Source organism: Lissotriton helveticus, chromosome 2_2 (assembly GCF_964261635.1).
Source record: "Lissotriton helveticus chromosome 2_2, aLisHel1.1, whole genome shotgun sequence".
In the NCBI taxonomy this organism is placed as follows: Eukaryota; Metazoa; Chordata; class Amphibia; order Caudata; family Salamandridae; genus Lissotriton; species Lissotriton helveticus.
In genome coordinates this window covers 297,474,636-297,494,952 of record NC_136060.1, presented here as the reverse complement: position 1 = coordinate 297,494,952, position 20,317 = coordinate 297,474,636, and the positions used below count along the sequence as shown (strand labels likewise).

Below are 20,317 nucleotides of genomic sequence, written 5' to 3'. Positions count from 1 at the left end.
TGGCTCCAGCTACCCCACTCATCATTTGTGTGACGTTCGCCAAACGAAATGTATCCACAACAACCTCTCTGTTGAGAGCTCTGATGTCTATTCACAATCGTACCGCCCCATCACCTTTCTTGGCCACTACTATCGGTGCCAGCATTCAGTGGCCTCCACAGGTTTGATCACTTTCAAACTGCACAGTTTCTCTAACTCCTCCCCTACTGTCTCCTGCATAGATATGAGCAAGTTCCTCACCATGGCCAAGATCAGCTGTGAGTTTCCTTAAGTTTTATTCTGTGGCTTATCCGGCACACACAAGGAACGCTTTTTGAACGCACCCGTCCTCTCACCCGCTTTATCTAACGATACCAGGAGTCACATGCCTTTACCCCGCCGTGCCTCTTATTTCGCTGAATTGTTATTAACCATTTATTCTTGATTACCAGGAACATTTACCTAGATTTGATGCTTTGAGTCGGATTCTCACTTGATTTCCGCTTGAGAGTCTCCGCACACAGATTAGACATCTTTTTCACCGGCCCTGGGCCCTGTCGGGTCGGAATTAACACCGATAGAGCGACCTTTCAATCTGTACCCGTTTCGTTACAGCTCTGAAGAGTCGTAGGCGGACTGTGCCACATACGACGAAACACGTGTCGGCTGGTTTTCTCGCATCTGAACAATAAAAGACACTACATCAATGGTGGATTGATCGTGCTACATACTGTTTAATTGTGCTTTGGACTAACCTTTGTCTCTACCAAAACTGTTAACAATGATTGCTTTGTTCAATGTTTATCATCTGAGTGTGCATGGGCATCATGTTTGTTTCAATTTCCGGTACTGACTCCTGTTTGTACTTTTCTGGGGGGGTTATAGGGCTCATCCCCTCGCCCCTTTGCACCTCAAAAAATTAGAAACTTTACATTTAATGACCTGCGTTACTTCTAGCTGTGCGCCACTGACTAAAAACCCTTGCTCTGTTTTACAAGTTCCTCACCTTGACCGAGATCAGCTGTGAGTTTCCTTAAGTTTTATTCTGTGAACATAGCATTTAAGACAACCCAACTGTTTGGAAAATACTTCAGGGAATGCTTCTTCTATCGTCACCCTAGGATATTGGCCCTCTTGTGAGATGCATATACCTTGGTGACTGTAGTCTGTCTTTATATGCCACAGTTCCCCAAAATGAACCCCTTAAGTATATGGGTTATCCCCCCGGTTGACATTCATTCTTTGTAGTTTTTCCCTACCTTTGAACATTTTGTCAAGCGTCTCTGCTGACATTTTTGTTAAATTGGAGTATGAATCAAACATAATTTCAATCTTTTGTTCTTCAATACTTATGTTGTCCTTGGGGTTACCCACCTGTTCACCTTCTATTTGTAAATCAATCTCATCACACACTTGTGTTGTTCCTTCTCTAGCATTCCTTCTGTAATTCATGTTACTCTTGCACCAGATCCTGAAGTGGCCCTGCCTACCGCACTTGTTGCAAGTCACCTTCAATGCCATGCACTCTTTGCTGTTAGCTAAATGTCCCATCTTCCCACACCTATAACAGTTTCCTATGAAACCCCAGCTATTTTTACTCTCCTTCAGCTCTTTCTTAGCTCCTTTAACAACCAGAACTTTGCTCGGATCATCTACAGTCTCATTCACTTATGTCTTCCCCTCACAGTCTTTTTTTATCTTGCCCACACACTGCATCATGTGTTCCACCTGTTTGGCCACAATTCACAATTAATACCTCCCCCAGTGGCAGATCCTCCTTCAGCCACAAATCCTCTCTTATTCTTTCAATTTTTATAAGTTAGCAAGAACTGGTCCCTTATGCGCTCCTCGCACGCTCCCTCTAATTTGCAGCTTGCTGTTAGTTTTCTCCAATCTGTAACAAACTCTTCTACTGTTTCCCTCTCTTTCTGAGACCTCTTCTCAAAATGGTAGCGCTACATGATGGTGCTTATTCTTGGCAAGAAATGGTTGTCCAACTGCCTAATACTTATCTCGTACTCATTTAGCCCTCTTGCATCATTAGCACCCAAATCAAGCAAATGCTCCAAAATCTCTTGCCCTTCAGTCCCTAGATATTGGTGTAGTTGCGCTACTTTTCTTCATAGCCCTAAGTTAGGAACCCATACTACTGCATAGTTATGGAATTATTTCTTCCATTTGTTCCATTTTAAAATTTGCTCCCCTGGAGTAGCCAGGAAAAACGGTAGAGGTGTCACATTCTGCATGACTGTGTTATTTGTGAAGAAGTATTGTAATCACTGTTGGCAACATTTACTATTAATCTTCAACAATATACAAAATAAGTATAGGGCTAAAATATTTCTAGGTTTAACCCTTAAATTCTTTCTTCGCAGTAACCTGCAAATAAAAAAAGAGTTTGTCTTAGAACTTTTATAGTGAGATAGAACCAAAGCTCTCAAATATTACCAAATTAGATGGATTTCCACCAGGTGGAACTATTTCCTTCTATTCAAGGCTAGAAGAGTAGGCTTCCCCTCTGCCTTAGTCAAGATGTAATCTTTCTTTCTCCCCCTCTCGGAACTTCTCAGAGAGAAGAGGAAGAATAGCATCCTACAATGCAGCACGGGAGGGTTTACTGGAGAGCTATTTCGGCAGACGTCTAGCTGACATCATTCCGGCAGTCAAAGGGAAGGGCGAGTGGTGAGGACACTCACCACATAAAGCAATTGATGAAACATTGGCCCAACAAAACCCAAAAATAAGGTGCGGCAGGCGGGCGGAATTGAAACTGCTGTGCCAGTCAGCGTGACAGGCACGGGGTTCACTCTCTCGCTTTATTCTTTATGACAAATGGCTTCTCTCTCTAACACATGACGTTGGCACCAAGGAAATTCAAAAGCTGTGCCTGTCAGCACAACAGGCCTGATGGAACCACTCGAAAGGTAAACTCCACTCTCTGGTGTTGACACTTCTTGTGGAATACGATTCGTGCACCACATAGCTGACTCGCTCTGTCGTTCACCAGCCTCAAACACAGCCCAAAATACTCCAAAGCTGAAACGAATAAACCAAAAGGGTCTGGAGAAGGGTTTCCCCTTGACGACTTTACCTGCAGAGTATTAGCAATGTGCTTCCAAAGAAGGTTACTCCATGAAACCTGACAAACTCTGTCAAGACTCCACGGTGACTGTTCAGCACAGCAATAACTTTCCCCAGTTAATGCAGGGCTTTAAGTGGGGGGAGGGGGTCAGTGGGGGTCTGGGCACCACCAGTTTTTTGGGGGGCCTCGAAACAGGTCTCTAGGGGGCTCTATTTTCAGGCCTCAAAGGTAGGGCGACCAGACGTTCTGGTTTTTGTTGGTGTTTCGGGTGAGCATGCACACGCACTGCTTCAGCAAATCAAGCTAATACGCTCCCAATACCCCCGGCATCCCCACACTAGCTCAATCAGAGGCGCAACTAGAGTGCCCACAACTCCTTAGTAATGTGCTTTAATCGCACCATTGTGTCTATCAATGGTAACTCAAGTGGGATCATTTAGAAGCTTAAAACATTTTGTGTGAGAAACTGCCTACATTTTGATATCTCTTCTTTACTTGTGATCATGGGAAACTTGCTTGTAAAAGTACAGTCAAACAAAAGTTAGACGTGAAATAATACAAACGTGTTTGCACGGAAGGAAATTTTATGTGACCGCATCATAACGAGGATGTGTCAGCCCTATTTTGCAAGTGTAGGAACAGCAGGCTGATTTTGTGCGCTGCGACGCTGGCCTGCAGCCAGTGTTAAAGTCACAGAGGAGCCTATTCAGTGTCCTGGTGACAAGCACCCACTGGCATACCCATGGAGCGATGAAGGGGAGGAGGGAGCATTTGCACTGTTGAACAAAACGCCTGTGGACACAGTAGTAGGAAGTATGGAGATGCAGGGCCTCTAAGAAGGGGTGAAAAAACGACAAAGAATTATTTACATGCAAATGGTCTTTTAAAGACCTGTGAAGTACTCGGGTGCGGCTGTGTGTGCACTCGGGAAGCTGTCTCAGCCTGGGCTGCCACACAGAGGGGGCAGGGGAGGGGGGCTCTGAGGAGTCCTACAGCTAACTGCTTGTCAGAGCAGGGGGTACTGCTACACTAGTTATCTTTATTTAGACCATGCGCCTACTTAGATAGGCCACACCCCTTCGAGGTTTGCACCGCCCCTTTTCGAGCATCCTCAGTTTTTTTTCCCACTTAAAGCCCTGAGTTAAGGGATAAACTATGCCGGTCAAAATAAAAGTCTTCAACCGAAAGTGATGGTGTTGCGTTGAAAAGCCAGGAAGGGAAACCGCTATCCAACCGAGGTGCAAACAACTCCACGATCAGAGCAAGGTGACACAACCATAGCTAGTCCGAGGTTCAAAACATATTCACTGCTGCCACTCAACCAGGGTAGTCTTTAGGAGCCAGTTTCTTGAGGTTCCGACGCGCTTGTTGAGGCGTCAATTTCGCTGCCGATGAAGGTTCTCATATCCCGTTCTCTGTCGCTAGTGTAATGACGAGCTGGTAGACCACAGGAGACGAAGGTAGGAGGAAGAAGAGGCTTTATTAAACAAACATGGTAGCAAATGTCCCTGTACAGACCATTCTGTTGTGGGGAGGAGAGAAAAGGTGTGAAATAGAGAGACTCTCCTCCCCTCACTCGGAGGATAACACACCTTGTGATCTGCACTCTGCTCAGACTACTGTGCACTTCATATTTTCCTGCAAATTGTACAAAGAAGCTAGCGTTACCTCATTCCTTTGCTCAGTTCTCTACATGTTGCACGATGCAGACCAGCTCTTTTCTATTTACAACTGCTGTCATCAGAGATTATTTGTGCAGCAGTGATTACTTTCATTCAGTACGGGTCTAAAAGAAGTAGATTTTCACAGTAGTATGCGAAAGTTTCATTCATGCATCATAAAAAAAATCACTTTTCTGTGATTAGTATTTAATTGTTTTACTGTGTTTGGCTGTTATTTTTTGTAATAGGGGACATCGAGTGATTCTCAGTTTTGCACCCACTTGCCGTATTTGTTTTTTTGAGCAAATGGTGAATTTGGTTTCATCCATGAATCAATTCTTTGATGAAATCAGGTTTTTATAAATGATGTGATATAATTAAATATGCATCTTTTGTGTTTTATAAGCGAGTAAAGAGTAAATGAATTGCTCTGTCAAGACCACTGTATGGGAGAGACATGTCTGAAAAATGTGTAATTCACAGGTCTGGCACTGCCTCCTGTCTCACTTTGTTTTCTGGTTTTAGTCCCTCTACCTTTACATGGCTGGAGATGCAGCTATCCAGTTTGGGATATTTTACATATCCTCTGATCTTTCCCTTGTCTGGCACAGTGCAGGAAGCAAAATATGCTCCAGTTTGGTCCATTCGTAGAACCAACCTTCCGCTCTGACGTCTCAAACATCTCAGGTATTATGTCCCAAAGGAGGTGGTGATTCACACAAGAGGAGTTGCAAAAGCAGCGATCATGATGACATGCCATGAAAGGCTGATGTACAGACTGAATGATTAGCTGCTTGTCTTGGATTGCATTTGGTACATTTTGTGGGGGCCATCGTGGGGGCTGCCAACTAACTGAGATAGATGCATTACATACTTATGTTTAGATCCACTTCTAAAGTTCCTTGGACATATAACGTATAACTAGTATTAGATTGATTGATCTCCATGAATTCCTGCAGTAAAAAAGTGAAGGGAAATATTAAACTGTTTTTTTAACTGATCATAAAATAATACAACCATAACTTCTCTTTAATCTTTCCTCTGTTTCTCATAATATCCAATTGTTTGCATGTTTTATTCACTGGAGCACAGCACTATCACTTCGCCAATTCTTCTAGCTCCCTCGTGTATTTTGCAGATGTTGAAACTGTAAAAATCCTAGATTTATTTGATATATTCACAATTAATTCTTCTATAACAAATAGCACACATGCATGCTTCTCCTTGAAAGTCACAAATTAAGAACAGGGTTTGTGTTAACAAATTTCTGGGTTCACTACCAAAGTGCTATTAAGTATAGGGTCATATGCATGTAGGCACCTCTGTTTACAGTGGAGCAACAACAGAGGGTCCCTGGGAAATGGGTAATTAGGAGGGGGGACTAGCCAGGGCGAAAAAAAAGTGGGGACCATTCCGTACTCCTGGGGAATGTATCCCCGAGTTTCAAACCTTTAAGACTGTAGGTAATGTTCTCATACATTTCTGTCGATAATTAATTAAGCCGGCCCATATTTATAATCATATATGGTTACCGACAGAGAATAAGTGAAGGTGTATTTTTCAGTCAGTTATCCATATCTCTTTTAACATTGATTGCCACGCTATTAGTCGCTATTTACGCCTGATACATTGGTTGCATTACACTCAGGACTGAGAGTAGTTCGGTTCACCCTGCTCTGAACCCCATGAGCTCCTCCATCATGTATGTATCTATATGTTGCTAGCCCACATGAGTTACCAATACATTTCAAATCCCTATAGATAAGTGATAACGTCTGCCATTATATTTACAGGAATTCTAGACAATATATAATACCACCAGTGGTATGTTCCCTTTATGAGATGTTCTACTACTGTACCCAGAATCGGGACTTTCCTTGTGAATAGGAATTTATTTTATAGTATGTACGTATTGGTTTTCCCTTTTTCATCTTTCTTTCATCTTTCTTGCATTATAGATCTATTCTTTATCTCCTCCTGAGATTCTTTTTTATGGTATGCATGTTGCTATGCCCTTCACACTATCAGGTCTCTTTTTTGATATATTACTTTTATATCCTAGGTGATGGCTATTGTATCGTACAATTTTCAGACATAGATAGTGATCGTGCTCCACATTAAAAGCAACTTTTGACCATTAATAGTATATGAATATTTATTGTGTATTTACCCCCACTGAAACTGGATTTGTATAGCTCAGAGCCCTGCTGAATGTGAATAATGGGTATAGTACCATCATTACAGATGGCCATTCTGACCACTTTTGAATAATGTTGAATCCTGCGCCCTGATGAAGGGTTCTTAAGTACATGGTACTTCCGAAATGCGTGTCGGCCCAACCCTTCATTGTGTTGTAATTGTTTTGTATCTATTTTGTGAACTTTTACATGTCATGTAATATTGTTTATATGTTCAATGTAGTCGTGTATTTTATTGTTTGGTCTGTTCATATGATTTCTATGTTTTTTCACCTTGGAAATGTACATTTATTGAATGTCTAACTAGCATAGATTGCAGGGCTCTTCTTCTTCCCTTACTTTTTCCCTTCTATCTAGATACAATATTGCTGATTGTGTATCATATGTATGTTTTTTTATCTTGGACAAAACAAATGAAAAATCAATGAAAAACAAAAAAAAGATATGTATGTTTTTGATAATACATGATTGAAAAATTATAAGTGCTGTGGGGTGCATATATTATATATATGGTTGGATTTATTACCTCATTATATGAAAACCGAGTGGGGGACACTGTTCATGTGGCATCTCTGTTTACAACATGAGAGACATAGATAAAATTGATCCTAAGCAATTCCTTCTGTTTATCGATTCCCTCTTGGTGGTGCATGTGATATAAATTTAGAGTGCATGCAACATGATTGAAGTTAATCTACAGGATCAGCAATGATTATTATAAATTGTTTTACTGCATGGTTTGAACGTAATTTCTAAGAAAAATATAGCTGTAGTTGATTTTCATATATTGCGGACTAAGGATGTGACTATTTTGTTTCTCAGTTTGCAAAACAGGCTTGTGGCGTGATACATGTGATGCTGAATGGATCATCAACTACCGGGGCGATCCAACCCAACAGGTACCTGGCTACTAGTACCCATCAATGTCCATGTTAACAATTATGTACTTTTTAGCATGACATTATCATATTTATCCAACTTCCACAATGCAGGTAGTATTGCCATACCTATCTGTATACGCTTACGTGAACCAATACATCTATAGCAATGCTTTGTAAAATTGAAGCCTTGGGCTATGTATATGTTGTTCAATATACATGTGGTGTAAGCATGTGATGCACTTAGGGACTGAGGGTGTGATTTAGGGTTTGAGGAATAGGGTACTCTCTCTGCCAAACTAAAGGGTCACACATCTGATTTACAGACAGATGGACCTTAAGTGTGTTAGCAATGTAGACTATTCTGCGTTGGCATACTCCTATGACAGCCTGACGGAGTAAGTGCTATTGGCGTGTAGAGGTGGGCTTCAGCAAGGCCTACCAGTGCTAGGGGTTCGCCCTTCTGTGCACGCAAGTCCTCAGACAAGTAAATAGAATTTGGCACAGAAACTGAAAGGATACAAGAAATGTTTATTAAACCTCATGAGGTGGAACTACATTCACACAGCACCCTTCGGTAGTGTATGAAGTAGCACAAGGAGTAGAAGAACCATGGGTCTTTTATACCCACACAGGAGCTCAAAAGAGGGCGGTACAAGCACACATAGGAGAGTTACATACATAGATGGTCATACAGAAATGCACAGTCAATAGTAAGGGAGGAGCTAGCAGTTGCTGACTCGGGTAAAATCAACCTGACAGTTACAGACCAAAACATTTGTATGAACAGTAACAGATTACTCTTCGCATGTGCAGAGTGGCAGAGTCTAAGTATAGCTAGTCCTCTAAGCAGAGCACAAGGGTAAACGACAGTTAAGAAGGAAAGAAGACCATGATTAGCACATGGCAGACAAAATTGCTGCTGAAAACAAGATGGCTTCAGCTAAATGCTAACACTCATCGCTGCCAATTTTCTACAGACAACCCTTTTAGCATTAGCTGTAGACATTTATGATCTAGGATAGTCCTTGTATATATCTTGTATATCAATTCGCATCATAATATTAATTTATTTATCTAATATTTTCTGGGCATTCACTTGTGCAACATTTAGTTTAGCAGGAGTACAGGCAGTAATACAAGCAGAGCAAAGCATCGGACCACATTGTATACATAAGCAATATGTCAGTAGAACAGAGAATAATATACATAAGATAGTAACTACTTTCCAACCCTAAGTTAAATCTAACCCCCAAAACAAGCTGGCAAAAGTACATGTGCCAGTATTGGGGTGGATTTCAGCAGCAATCTTATGTAATTTAGAGATTGCATCAAAAACTGAGGGGGTATTGTCAAGTATATAGATGCAGCACCTACTTCCGATGATACGGCATGCACCACCTCGGCTACATCTAGGACCATACGGTTTTGGAGCGCCACAATCCTTGCAATTTGCAGTTCCTCTGTAATGTTCCCAAGTGCCATAGCTGTCTGGTTGGTCACAGCTTCCACTACATGAGTCAAACGTCTGATCTTTCTACTGTTTAAGGCAGCACCAACAAAGAAGAACAGTCCCAGATTGAAATCAACATATTGCTGTAGTGCAGTGTCAGTCTGGTCCACCTCATCATTACTTATTGTCCTCTTGTATCTGTTCTTAGTAATATCACTAAATAATCGATAGTCCTTATGATATGATGCAGGTGCCAGAAACACAGGTGGTAACAAAACGGACATGTAGCAGATTCCGGACCATCCAACAGGTAGATGGTAGTATCCCTTGTTCCTGCCGACAAGGTAGGTGTTATGCGAAGACATGAAACTACTGTTATTGACACCTTCAATGGTCAAAACTAGAGTACATTCACTTCTTCCTACTGGAATTCTCCCGACACTGATTATACACAAGTCTGCTCGGGCTCTCATAACAGATATTACAAATGGTCCATTACCCTTGATAGTTCGCATATTTGGGAAAATATATGGCTTAGAAATATTTCTGTGTCAGTACTCCTCCCACTCCCATTTAGTTCCTTCAGCCTGTGGATTGCCATCTTCATCTGGGTAACACACTTTATTGAGATGATAGTTTATTCCCCCTACAGACATACTAGTAATGTTAGCTCTTTCAGAAGCAATTAGAAGTGAAAACCAGGCTTGACAAGAACCATTATGGGAGAAGGGGAGAGGAATGAAAGGTGTTCCTCCCTTCTTCTGGTGAGTAGGTATTATCCCACACACCCAACAGTCAGTAGTGTTTGTCGTATTGTGCGTATGGTGCTACACCTGGATGAACGCGTTGTTCAAGTAAGATTGTCTATGCTTCTGCTCATGATATGGGAGAGTAAAATAGTGATGCTCAATTGGTACTGGAGTAATGGCAGTCAGCAATTGTCGAGCAGGAGCCGCTTCCTCTACAACCCAAGTTATCACTGCCAAAGCAACTACAGTGACGACAAATCCAGTAATGCACATGGTTTTCTATCACAAATTCTTGCAGCAGTTGACATTCTCTCCATCCCGCTGGTTAAAATGACAAAAATCGTTGTAGCTCTAAAGTCCTGGGCAGCCGCTGGTTTCTTCGCTGAGGTTCAAGACGGATGTCACTATGCAGAACCGATCCCCCCCCCTTGGCACATCAGCTCCTTTTCACTAACTCAGGACGGTAGCTCATCCAGTCTTTTTCAACAATGAAGGTTCTTTCCGGGGTCTCAGTTGATATCAGGATACACCAGAGATCGTGTGGTCCGGGAAGACTTCCACAGGTTCTCCAGCGGATACAACTTGGTCTTTCTCCATATCCAAACTCTCTCAATGGTCAATCAGGGCAGCAGATTCCACCAGGGTAGATGGCACACGCTTACAATGGGTTGAGTGTACCCAGTTCTTCCTGTTCGTCACTCAAACTGCAGTTCTCGTCACAAGGAGCAACTGCTCCGGTTCTTGCCACCTGGGCTCCAAGCTGCTCGACCTCTGGAAGGCTCTGACCATTACGTGGTCACCGGGCCGGAGTCCATGGGCCTCACCTGTGGACCTGTCAGGAAGAGCTTCTCGAACCTGTTGATGAATAGAAATCAAACTGTCAGTCAACTGTGATAGATAGTCACTCATCAATACACATGATACATCATGTATGGGACGTGGCCTAGGAATTCCCCAAATATTCATAGGTCTTCCAAATACCACCTCATGTAGCGTAGGACCAGATCGTGAATGTGATCTGATGGACAACAATGCCAAAGGTAGTGCATCTGGCCATTTCAAGGATGTAGAAGCCTGTATTTTCGCTAGCTTCAATTTTAAAGTAGCATTATATCTCTTCACTAGCCCTGCTGATTGTGGATGAAAAACTGCATGAAACTTCTGCTTGATCCCTAATCCTTTCAGGACATACTCAACAACTTGCCCAACAAAATGGGGTCTGTTATCACTCCATAAAAGTTTGCAAACACTGAATCTGGGGGAGAATTCTTTCAGAAGCACCTTTGCAGTGGTCAGAGCTGTTTTATCTTTCGTAGGGTACGCCTCTATCCACTTACTGAGGACACATAGCACTACTAAGTCATATTTTAGATTATTGTAGAGTTCAAGCTGAATATAATCCATTTGCAAAACTTCAAAAGGTGCAGTTGGTATAGCAAACCCTCCTGTAAGAGTACGTGTCCCTTTACCAGGATTATACTGGAGACAAATCAAGCAGGACTGTACTGTCTTTTTGCTGTACCGGCAATCTCTGGATGCTCTCAAATTTGCATAAGCAATTTCGTTATTGAGGAAGCTCCAACATGTGCCGGCCCCTGTGCCATGTGAATCATAGGTTGAAAATAGGCTGTGGGCAGTTTCCACTTGCACATCTCTTTATTCCTCCAGCAGCCCTCATCATCCAATGTTCCTTCCTTAGACCATTGCTCTAGTTCTTCAGCGGAAGCAGATCTCTGCATGTCTAGCACTTCCTGCCTAACATCATGCCATTGTTCGGCCTGTGACTTCACTACACACATAGATGTAGTACTTCGCTGCATTGCAGTCTCATGAGCTGTGTGATCCGCAAAGGCATTGCCTTGTCCTATTTTATCAGTCACTTTCTTGTGTGCACTACATTTAACAATTGATATTTTCTTTGGGTATGTCAAGGCAGTCAAAAGATTATGCACCAACTCTCCATGCATTATTTGCATCCCGTGGGATGTAAGAAAGCCTCTCTCCTTCCAGAGTAACCCAAAATCATAAGCCACTCCAAAAGCATAGCGGCTATCTGTATAAATGTTCACAGACAATTCAGTACTGAGTTCACACGCTCATGTCAAAGCTGTTAACTCAGCTGCCTGAGCTGGCTTCTGTGGGATACGGGCTGTCTCAACTACCATCTGAAGTGTTGTAATCGCATATGCAGCTGATGTCCTGCCATCTGGTAACTTCAAACAAGACCCATCAACCCACGATTCCCCATCAACATTTGGGAGTGGCGTGTCTTGCAAATCGACACAACCCTTTGTCTGTTCCTCAGTAAGGAATATACAATCATGAGACTCCTGTGACTGAGACTGAGTCACTGGGTATGGCAACAAAGTAGCTGGATTCATGGTTGAACATCTTTTCAAGATGATATGAGGAGCCAAAAGTGTCAATTCATATCCTGTCAAATGAGCACTAGTTAAGTGCTGCGTTTTGGTTTGGTTCAGAAGGGCATCAACTGCATGGGGTACTGACACCAATAATTTGTGTGACAAAACTATCCCTTCTCTCTGACGTATAGACACAGCTGCCGCTGCAACAGAGCGGAAGCACCCAGGCAATGCACGGGCAACTGGATCAAGAACAGCTGAAAAATATGCACAAGGACGTTACTTGTCACCGTGTGTCTGTACTAAAACTGACAATGCACACCCATCTCTCTCGTGTACATAAGTCTTAGTGTAATCTGGAGTGCCTAATACTGGTGCAGATCAAAGAGCTTGACGCAATTGATGGAAAGCATTCTGTCATTAGGTCGTCCATAGAATGGGCATTGGAGTGTCTTTAGTCAGAAGAGCCAACAAGGGTTTAACAATGCGTGAAAAGCCTAAAATCCATTGCCTAAAAAAAGAGGTAAGACCAATGAATGCACGGACATCTTTCTGAGGACGGAGCACTGGTGTGTCTAAAATAGCTTGAATGCGATATGGTGTAAGTGCACGTCCGCATGTCCCTCCTTAGACAGAAGGTGACCCAAATAAGTCATCTTTGGTCTACAATACTGCAATTTCTTCCGGGAAACTTTGTGACGGTGAGATGCAAGGAATGAAAGCAAAGACAGTGTACCTTTTTCACACTGTTCTGGCTTATCAGCTGCCAACAAAATGCCATCGACATATTGTATGAGAGCCACCCCCGTGGGTAAAGGGAAAGAATCAAGCTGTCTTTTCAATGCTTGGCTGTAAATACTGGGACTCTCTGTATTCCCCTGAGGAACTCTACAGAACCTAAAGGATCGATTATTCAAAGTGAAGCCGAACAAATATCGGCTGTCAGGATGAATAGAATTGAAAAGAACGTGTTTTTCAAATTTATCATGGTGAAGGTAGTAGCCGTTGGAGGAACCAAAGTAAGAAGTGTCATAATATCAGAAACCACTGGGTATTGTGGTACTAAAATCTTGTTAAACTCTCGTAAATCAATGATAAACCTGTAGATTTTAGTATCAGTGTCTTTTTTCAAAATAGGTAGAATAGGTCTATTGCAAACATTATAAGGGACTTCTTCCACAACCCCCACTTCAATCAGATCATGAACAATGCGTATGAGTGCCTCTTCACCTTCTTGAGAAATTTTGTATTGAGGCAATCGTAGCAATGAAGCTCTGTCCTTGACACTAATATGCACTGGTGGAATAACCATTTGCCTTACATCAGTGTCCGAAGTCGCCCACAAAGTACTAGGGAGTGAAGCCAATGCAATATCTTCCCTAGGGAGACAGGACTTCTCAACCATCGGATAGTTATAATTTAAAATAGCACAGTCACCTTCTGGGGAACAACGTATCGTAGCCCTCAAATACTTGAGCATATCAAGAACCACAAATGTGTCCGGTGCGTTAGGGGAAAGCAGAAATGGACATGGAGCAGTACATTTATCAACATTGAATGAAGTCGTTGTGACAGTGGGCTAAGGGAAGGTGTCCCATTGAAACCTATTGATGTAATGGTTAAGCCAGACAGGGGAGCCCTTGGAACCAATTGTTTAGACAAGGCGCTACAAGTAGCGCCTGTATCAACCAGAAACCGATCAGTAGAACCCAAAACATATGCTTAGAAATAGGGACCCTTCTGATCGACTTGAACTTTAACTGATTCCTTACCCCATCCTAGGCATTCCAGTGCATAAGAAGAGTCCGTCAAATCAGAAGTCAAATTGTCAAATATTTTATATTGATTACGCCTATCAAACATATTCGAAGAATTTGGAGGACACCCCACAGTCTCAAATCTAGCACGATCATCCATTCCTCCCCTATGCACTGGGGTCCCTGGGCGACCTCTCATTTGTCCCCGACCACTCTGGTACTGCGCAGGGCGTGAACGAGGACATTCAAAAGCCCAATGTCCGATCTCCCTGCAGTAAGCGCACTGATCAATAGACAAAGTAGCTCGAGAAAAAGAGGGCACACCAGAACGATACATTGCATGTCCGCCTCGACCACTATTTCCATAAGAGGGGCCATAAACCTGAGCTATCATAACCTTGGTTATCAACTCCTTATTCTTCTTATCCTCGTTTCCCTTAGCTTCTAATTCTTGTCGTTCATAATACTGAGCCATAGTCAAAAGAGAAACTGGGGAAGACGTAGTCCATGAACTCTCGCTGGCCTTTAGGCGACTAGCTATACCTGGCAACATGTTCGCGACAAATTTATCGACAAACAGATGCCTGTCTGTGTCATCTGTCAATAACTGGCCACTAAAGTCCTGGAATGCTTTCTCAAAACGTGTAAAGAAATCAGAGACCGATTCATCTGCCTTTTACTTGCAGGATGCTAATATAGTCCAATCTATCTTTTTAGGGGGAATGAGTGTTTTTAATTTAACTACAATGGCTTTTGGAAGATCTAAAACCACTTGGTGCGGTTTCTGTGCAGGTTCCCTTTCCGCATCAATCCTTTCCAGCTGCTTCCAAACAGCCCCAAAAGTTGTATGGTCATCGACTCTACAAATAGTTCTCCACATATCAGGAGGTAAAATAAGCCCAAAAAACATGTTGATATCAGATAAGGTCATGGTACAAGAACTAATAGCTCGTTCAACTTCGTAATAAAAAGCAGCCGGATTTTTGCGCGGGTCAGGCAAAGAGGCTTTAAGAGCCATGATATCTGCTCGACACCAAGGAGTGTAAATCCAATTATAAATGAAATAACCCTTCGCATTCACAGAAGCTTTATCATCATCTGTTCCCGCACCTTTAATAGGGACATACAAAGGAGCGGCTTCCTGCATGGGTTTCCCATGAATTACAACATTCTTATCTGTCTCTGAAGCATCGGCCTGCATCATGGAGGTCTGAGGTGTTTGTGCAGCTGCAGCAGCCGCCTTTTTCTCCTCTCGCAAATGGAATACATCAGCTTGCAGTTTAATCATACATCTAATTAAGTCAGCCACCTGAGGGAGGAGAAAAAGACCGTCAAGCAATTGCTTATAATCCCTTGCTATATGATCAGGCTCTACCTCCGTGGAATGTTTCCTAAACCGTTCAATTACTTCTGTGGCAAACATTTCTGCAAAATATAACTGCTCCCTTTCCTGCCATTGTTGTATGTCAGCCAAAAGACCAGAAGCAGAAATATCATTACGAGCAGCTCTATGGGTAGCAGATCTAAGGTCAGCCGCACATTCAGCGGTCAGCATAGAGCGAGTCTCTTGCAACTTATCCTGATCTGAAGGAGAATCATCATCATCAGAATCATGAGTAGGAGCAGAGGTAAAGTTATATGGAGGCGGAGAAATATCTAGCAAAATGGAATCATCCTGTGGTTTATTGAGGAGAGGATAGAGTGGGCGCCGGATAGGGTATTGGCCATTTACCTGTAAACGACGCTCCCTATCCTCTCTTCCTTTTATCTCCTTCATTTCTTTCGCTTTCAATTCCTGTGCTTTTGCATGGATACTTTTGCATTGTTCCTTATCTAATAAAGCTTGCTTTCTTCTCATTTGTTCACGCGCTTCTTTCTCCCACATTCATACACAGTCAAAAATGTCTTGTCGACTCTTACGCTTAAACATACATTGTTCCACATACTGAATCTTCTTAAGATCAAATGACCCATGCGTAGGCCAGCGCAACTCAGGATCCTTGCTAGTATATTTATTCCATAACGTGCTGTACATTATAGAAGAAATACAATTTTTAATATACATTTCCCTATTAGGCGTCCCCTCGTCGGGAGCAAACTGTATCCTCTCAATACTTACATCAGTACCGCTACAAAAGCAACACATTCTATGAAGTGTGCTAAAAACAGGCATGCCCAAGAATATTGTAAAATATACAATATTTTACAGCAGTGGCACTTATAGCAAAGTGTGCCGTTACATATACTTGATAGATTAGAGAAAAATCTCCTCAGTACCTGCCTATATAAATTGCAATTTATATACCTACATACATTCCATATGTTGGCCTACTGTCATATTCCATATACATATTGTCGCATCAAACAACCTTACCATACATAGGTCTCCAGAATCCAACTGCCAAGTTCTGATTCGACCAAATGGTCTCTGCATGGCGAACACCAGAAGCGATTTCAGTCGAGGACCGGCACCACCTGGAGGGTCATATCAGAAAGAGAGGAAACACGCCCTGGGTGTCAAGACCCAGGCCTCCTCGGGCATTGATCGTACACAGCGAGATTCCAATCATTCGCTTCAACCATTCCTTCGGGCATCCGAATCGCCGATGAGCCCCACTTTGGTTGGGCGCCAATCTGTAGAGGTGGGCCTCAGCCAGGCCTACCAGTGCTAGGGGTTTGCCCTTCTCTGCACGCAAGTCCTCAGACAAGTAAATAGAAGTTGGCATGGAAACTGAAAGGATAAAAGAAATGTTTATTAAACCTCATGAGGTGGAACTACATTCACCCATCACCCTTCGGTAGTGTATGAAGTAGCACAAGGAGTAGAAGAACCATGGGTCTTTTATACCCACACAGGAGCTCAAAAGAGGGTGGTACAAGCACACATAGGAGGGTTACATACATAGATGGTCATACAGAAATTCACAGTCAACAGTAAGGGAGGAGCTAGCAGTTGCTGACTCAGGTAAAATCAACCTTACAGTTACAGACTAAAACATATGTATGAACAGTTACAGGTTCCTTTGCATATGTGCAGAGTGGCAGAGCACAAGGGTAAACAACAGTGAAGAAGGAAAGAGCACATGGTGAGCACATGGCAGACAAAATGGCTGCCGAAAACAAGATGGCTTCAGCTAAATGCTAACACTGATCGCTGCCAATTTTCTACAGGAGGTTTGGCCATTCGACCACCCACCCGATTTAGATTGGGTTCTCAATGTCCATCACCACTGGGGAAATCCTGGCGATAAGAGACAGTGAACACTGCAAAATGGCCCCCACATCAAAATAAAATATTAACAGCTGATTTATAGAGCGCTTGGTTACTTCGAGCAAAGTAAACCAGCGCTAAACAAACAGTGTCCATCTCCACCCCCAAAAGTGGTCAGCTAGTCCCTTAGGCTGCAGAAAGAACCATGCCTTAAGTTTCTTGCAGAAAAAAATTAATTCAGAACCTTCCTGTCTCAGGTCAAGAGGCAAAGTATTCCATACTTTAGTTTCCAGAAAGCCAAAAGACGTCCGCCTTGTTGAATTTTTATTACCCTGGGAGTAGCAATAAGCAAGGCCCTTGAGGATCTGAGATTTCTGCTCCATACATACAATTTTGCCAAGGATTGTGAGTATCGGGGTCTCTTTCTATTCAGAATTTTGTGACTATATCTGAGAGCCTTGAAATTAACTCTCTTCCTTTTCTAGAATATATCGCTTTTTCCAAACTGTAGATATTTAAGATCCTGGCTAACCACTGTTGAAATACTGGTGGTGACTGATCGAGCCACGCTGAAGCAATACATAATCTCAATACAGCCATTGCCACAAAAATAAAATAACAACCCTCTCCCTGGGTGCTCTCTGAGTTCACTCCCAATATCACTATCGTAGGGGTTAAGTTGACTACTATTTTCAATGCTCCTTGTACAAAGTTCTTTATTTCTTTCAATATTGTCGATAAGTGCGGGCAAGTTGCAAATATATGAATTATATCGGCCTGCAAATTTCCACATCTGGGACAATTAATTCCAGTAACCGCCCCCCATTGTGCAAGTTTTGCCGGGGTATAATACAGCCGATATAAGGTTTTATAGTGCTGTGCCTGTAGTGCTGCAGAACACAGAATATTTTGACCCAATTCTAGTGACAATTTAAAGCATTCCAGTTCTGCCTCCAACTTAATCGACCAACTTTCCCCCCACTTATCCATGTCATCTGGTTTTGTTTCAATTAACTCAGCATAAAACCTTTTAATAGTGCAATTTACTCCCTTTTGTACCACCTCAAGGGGAAAAAAAGGGGAGGAAACTGGGATTGAAAATATGGGAGCCAATAACCAAATGGAAGGAAGAAATATAATGTACCATGATGTATAGGCTTGTAATGTTTATTGTGATAGGAGGTAGGGTCTTTAAGCGCCTAGTAGAAAATGATGCCTCGAAATGTCTTTCCCCACTCCCTTTCGTTTAATTTTTTCTTTATTTACTTATCTATTTACTTATTCTTTTTTTTCTTTCTCTCTCTTGTTCTATATTTTTACTCGTCGAATATAGTTTAAAATCTTATATACGATGTATATGTTTCTCTGAATGAAATGTATTAGTGGATTTGTTTTGTCTAGAAAATATGACCGAATGTATATAGTAATCTGTTCCTCATCCCCGGTTTAGGGGGTACAAAAAATGTGTTAAAAATTTCAATAAAAATACATTAAAAAAAAGAAATTAACTCTCTTCCTCACGGCGAAGCAGCGTAAATTGACAAGAGCAGACCCAACGGGCGTCTGCCTCGGGATGTTAAGCAGCAGCCGTGCAGCAGCATTCTGCACTCTCTGAAGTTTAGCCAGTTTGCCTTGTGAGACACTAAGATACAGCTCATTACAGTAGTCCAGAGTGGACTAGTGCCTGGACTACTAATTTCCTAGTCTCCACCGGGAGAAAGTCAAAGATGTTACTCAGTTTTTTCAAAATTCCGAAGCATTTTCCCACCGGACAAGAAATCTGGCTGTCAAAAGATAGATTGGCCTTAAACCATATGCCAACATTCTTCACTTTCATCTTAGGTGTCAGTACAAGCCCTAATACGTCTGGCCACCACTCCAGGAACCAGATTGAAGGTTGTTTCTCTACAACCAGGACTTCAGTTTTACCAGCATTTAGCTTGAGACAACTCTGAGACATCCACTCCGCCTGTTCCACCATACAGGATCTCAGGCGGGTTGCAGAGGCTGCTCCGTCCATGGACAGGGTAATAATGAGCTGCATGTTATCGGCGTATGACACAATTTTAAAGCTGTGGCGCTCAATGCCATCGGGTAGGGGCGCAAATAAAGATTACACAGAGTGCTGCAGAGACACAGCCTACAAAAAAATGGCTGTTAACCACCTGGAAAGTGCACTTCTGAAGAAAGGAGGCTGTCCAGTGCAGGGCCATCTCCGTTGTTCCACATTTCTAACAGCAGAATGCTGTGGATACGGTATGAAAAGCTACACTTAGATCCAACATGATCAGTGCAGCAGTATAGCCCCTGTATGCTATGTGTCTCAGTGAATCAGATGATAACAGCAGTGCTGAATCCATGCTAAACCTTGGGCAAAACTCTGATTGGGTTCCATGTAATAGATCCTTCACTCAAATAAAATTGATCAACTGATAATTCACATGTTTTTCAGGTACTTTGGCCAAAAACAGAAGCAAAGAAATAGGCCTCAGATTTTCTGTTTTTGCTGAGTCTAGGGAAGGTCTTCTTCAAAAATGGCACAACAATGGCCTGCTTCAATTTCTAGGGAACTTGCCCAGATGTAAAAAGACATGGTAAGTAGGTCAGAGAGCTCTGGGAGAATAACCTCCTTACCTCGCTCAAAAATCGTGCGTGAGGCCGGGTCATTTGGAGAACCTGATTTCACTTTGCCCCACAAGGTGTGCAGTTGATCTAAGTCGAGAGTATTAATCCTGGAGAATTGTTTTTGTAGCTCCTGTGGTTTTAACTAGACTTCAAAGCATGACGCATCTGTAATCCCCTTTGGAAAAGAATCGTAAATGCTCAGAAACTTATCTCTAAAGAAATGGCCGATCATATTGCACCCTTCCTCAGTAGGAGTAGTTGTCGTACAACTAAGGAGGATAATGATTTAATAATCATGAAAAACTCCGGCAGGAGTTCTGAGGGTGCCCAATTTTATTTGCTTACAATAGGCTATGTATAC

The 20,317-nt window shown here is 42.4% G+C and overlaps 1 protein-coding gene across 1 annotated transcript in view; it reads left to right on the top strand.

Annotated features, from left to right (window-relative positions):
* Window positions 1-20,317, top strand: part of LOC144821805 (ADP-ribosyl cyclase/cyclic ADP-ribose hydrolase 1-like) — a 212,759-nt gene that overhangs the window by 121,686 nt on the left and 70,756 nt on the right. Inside the window, exon 6 of the mRNA XM_078678980.1 lies at window positions 7,743-7,819. Coding sequence (XP_078535106.1) covers window positions 7,743-7,819 — 77 coding nt within the window. The remainder of the gene's footprint in view (window positions 1-7,742; window positions 7,820-20,317) is intronic.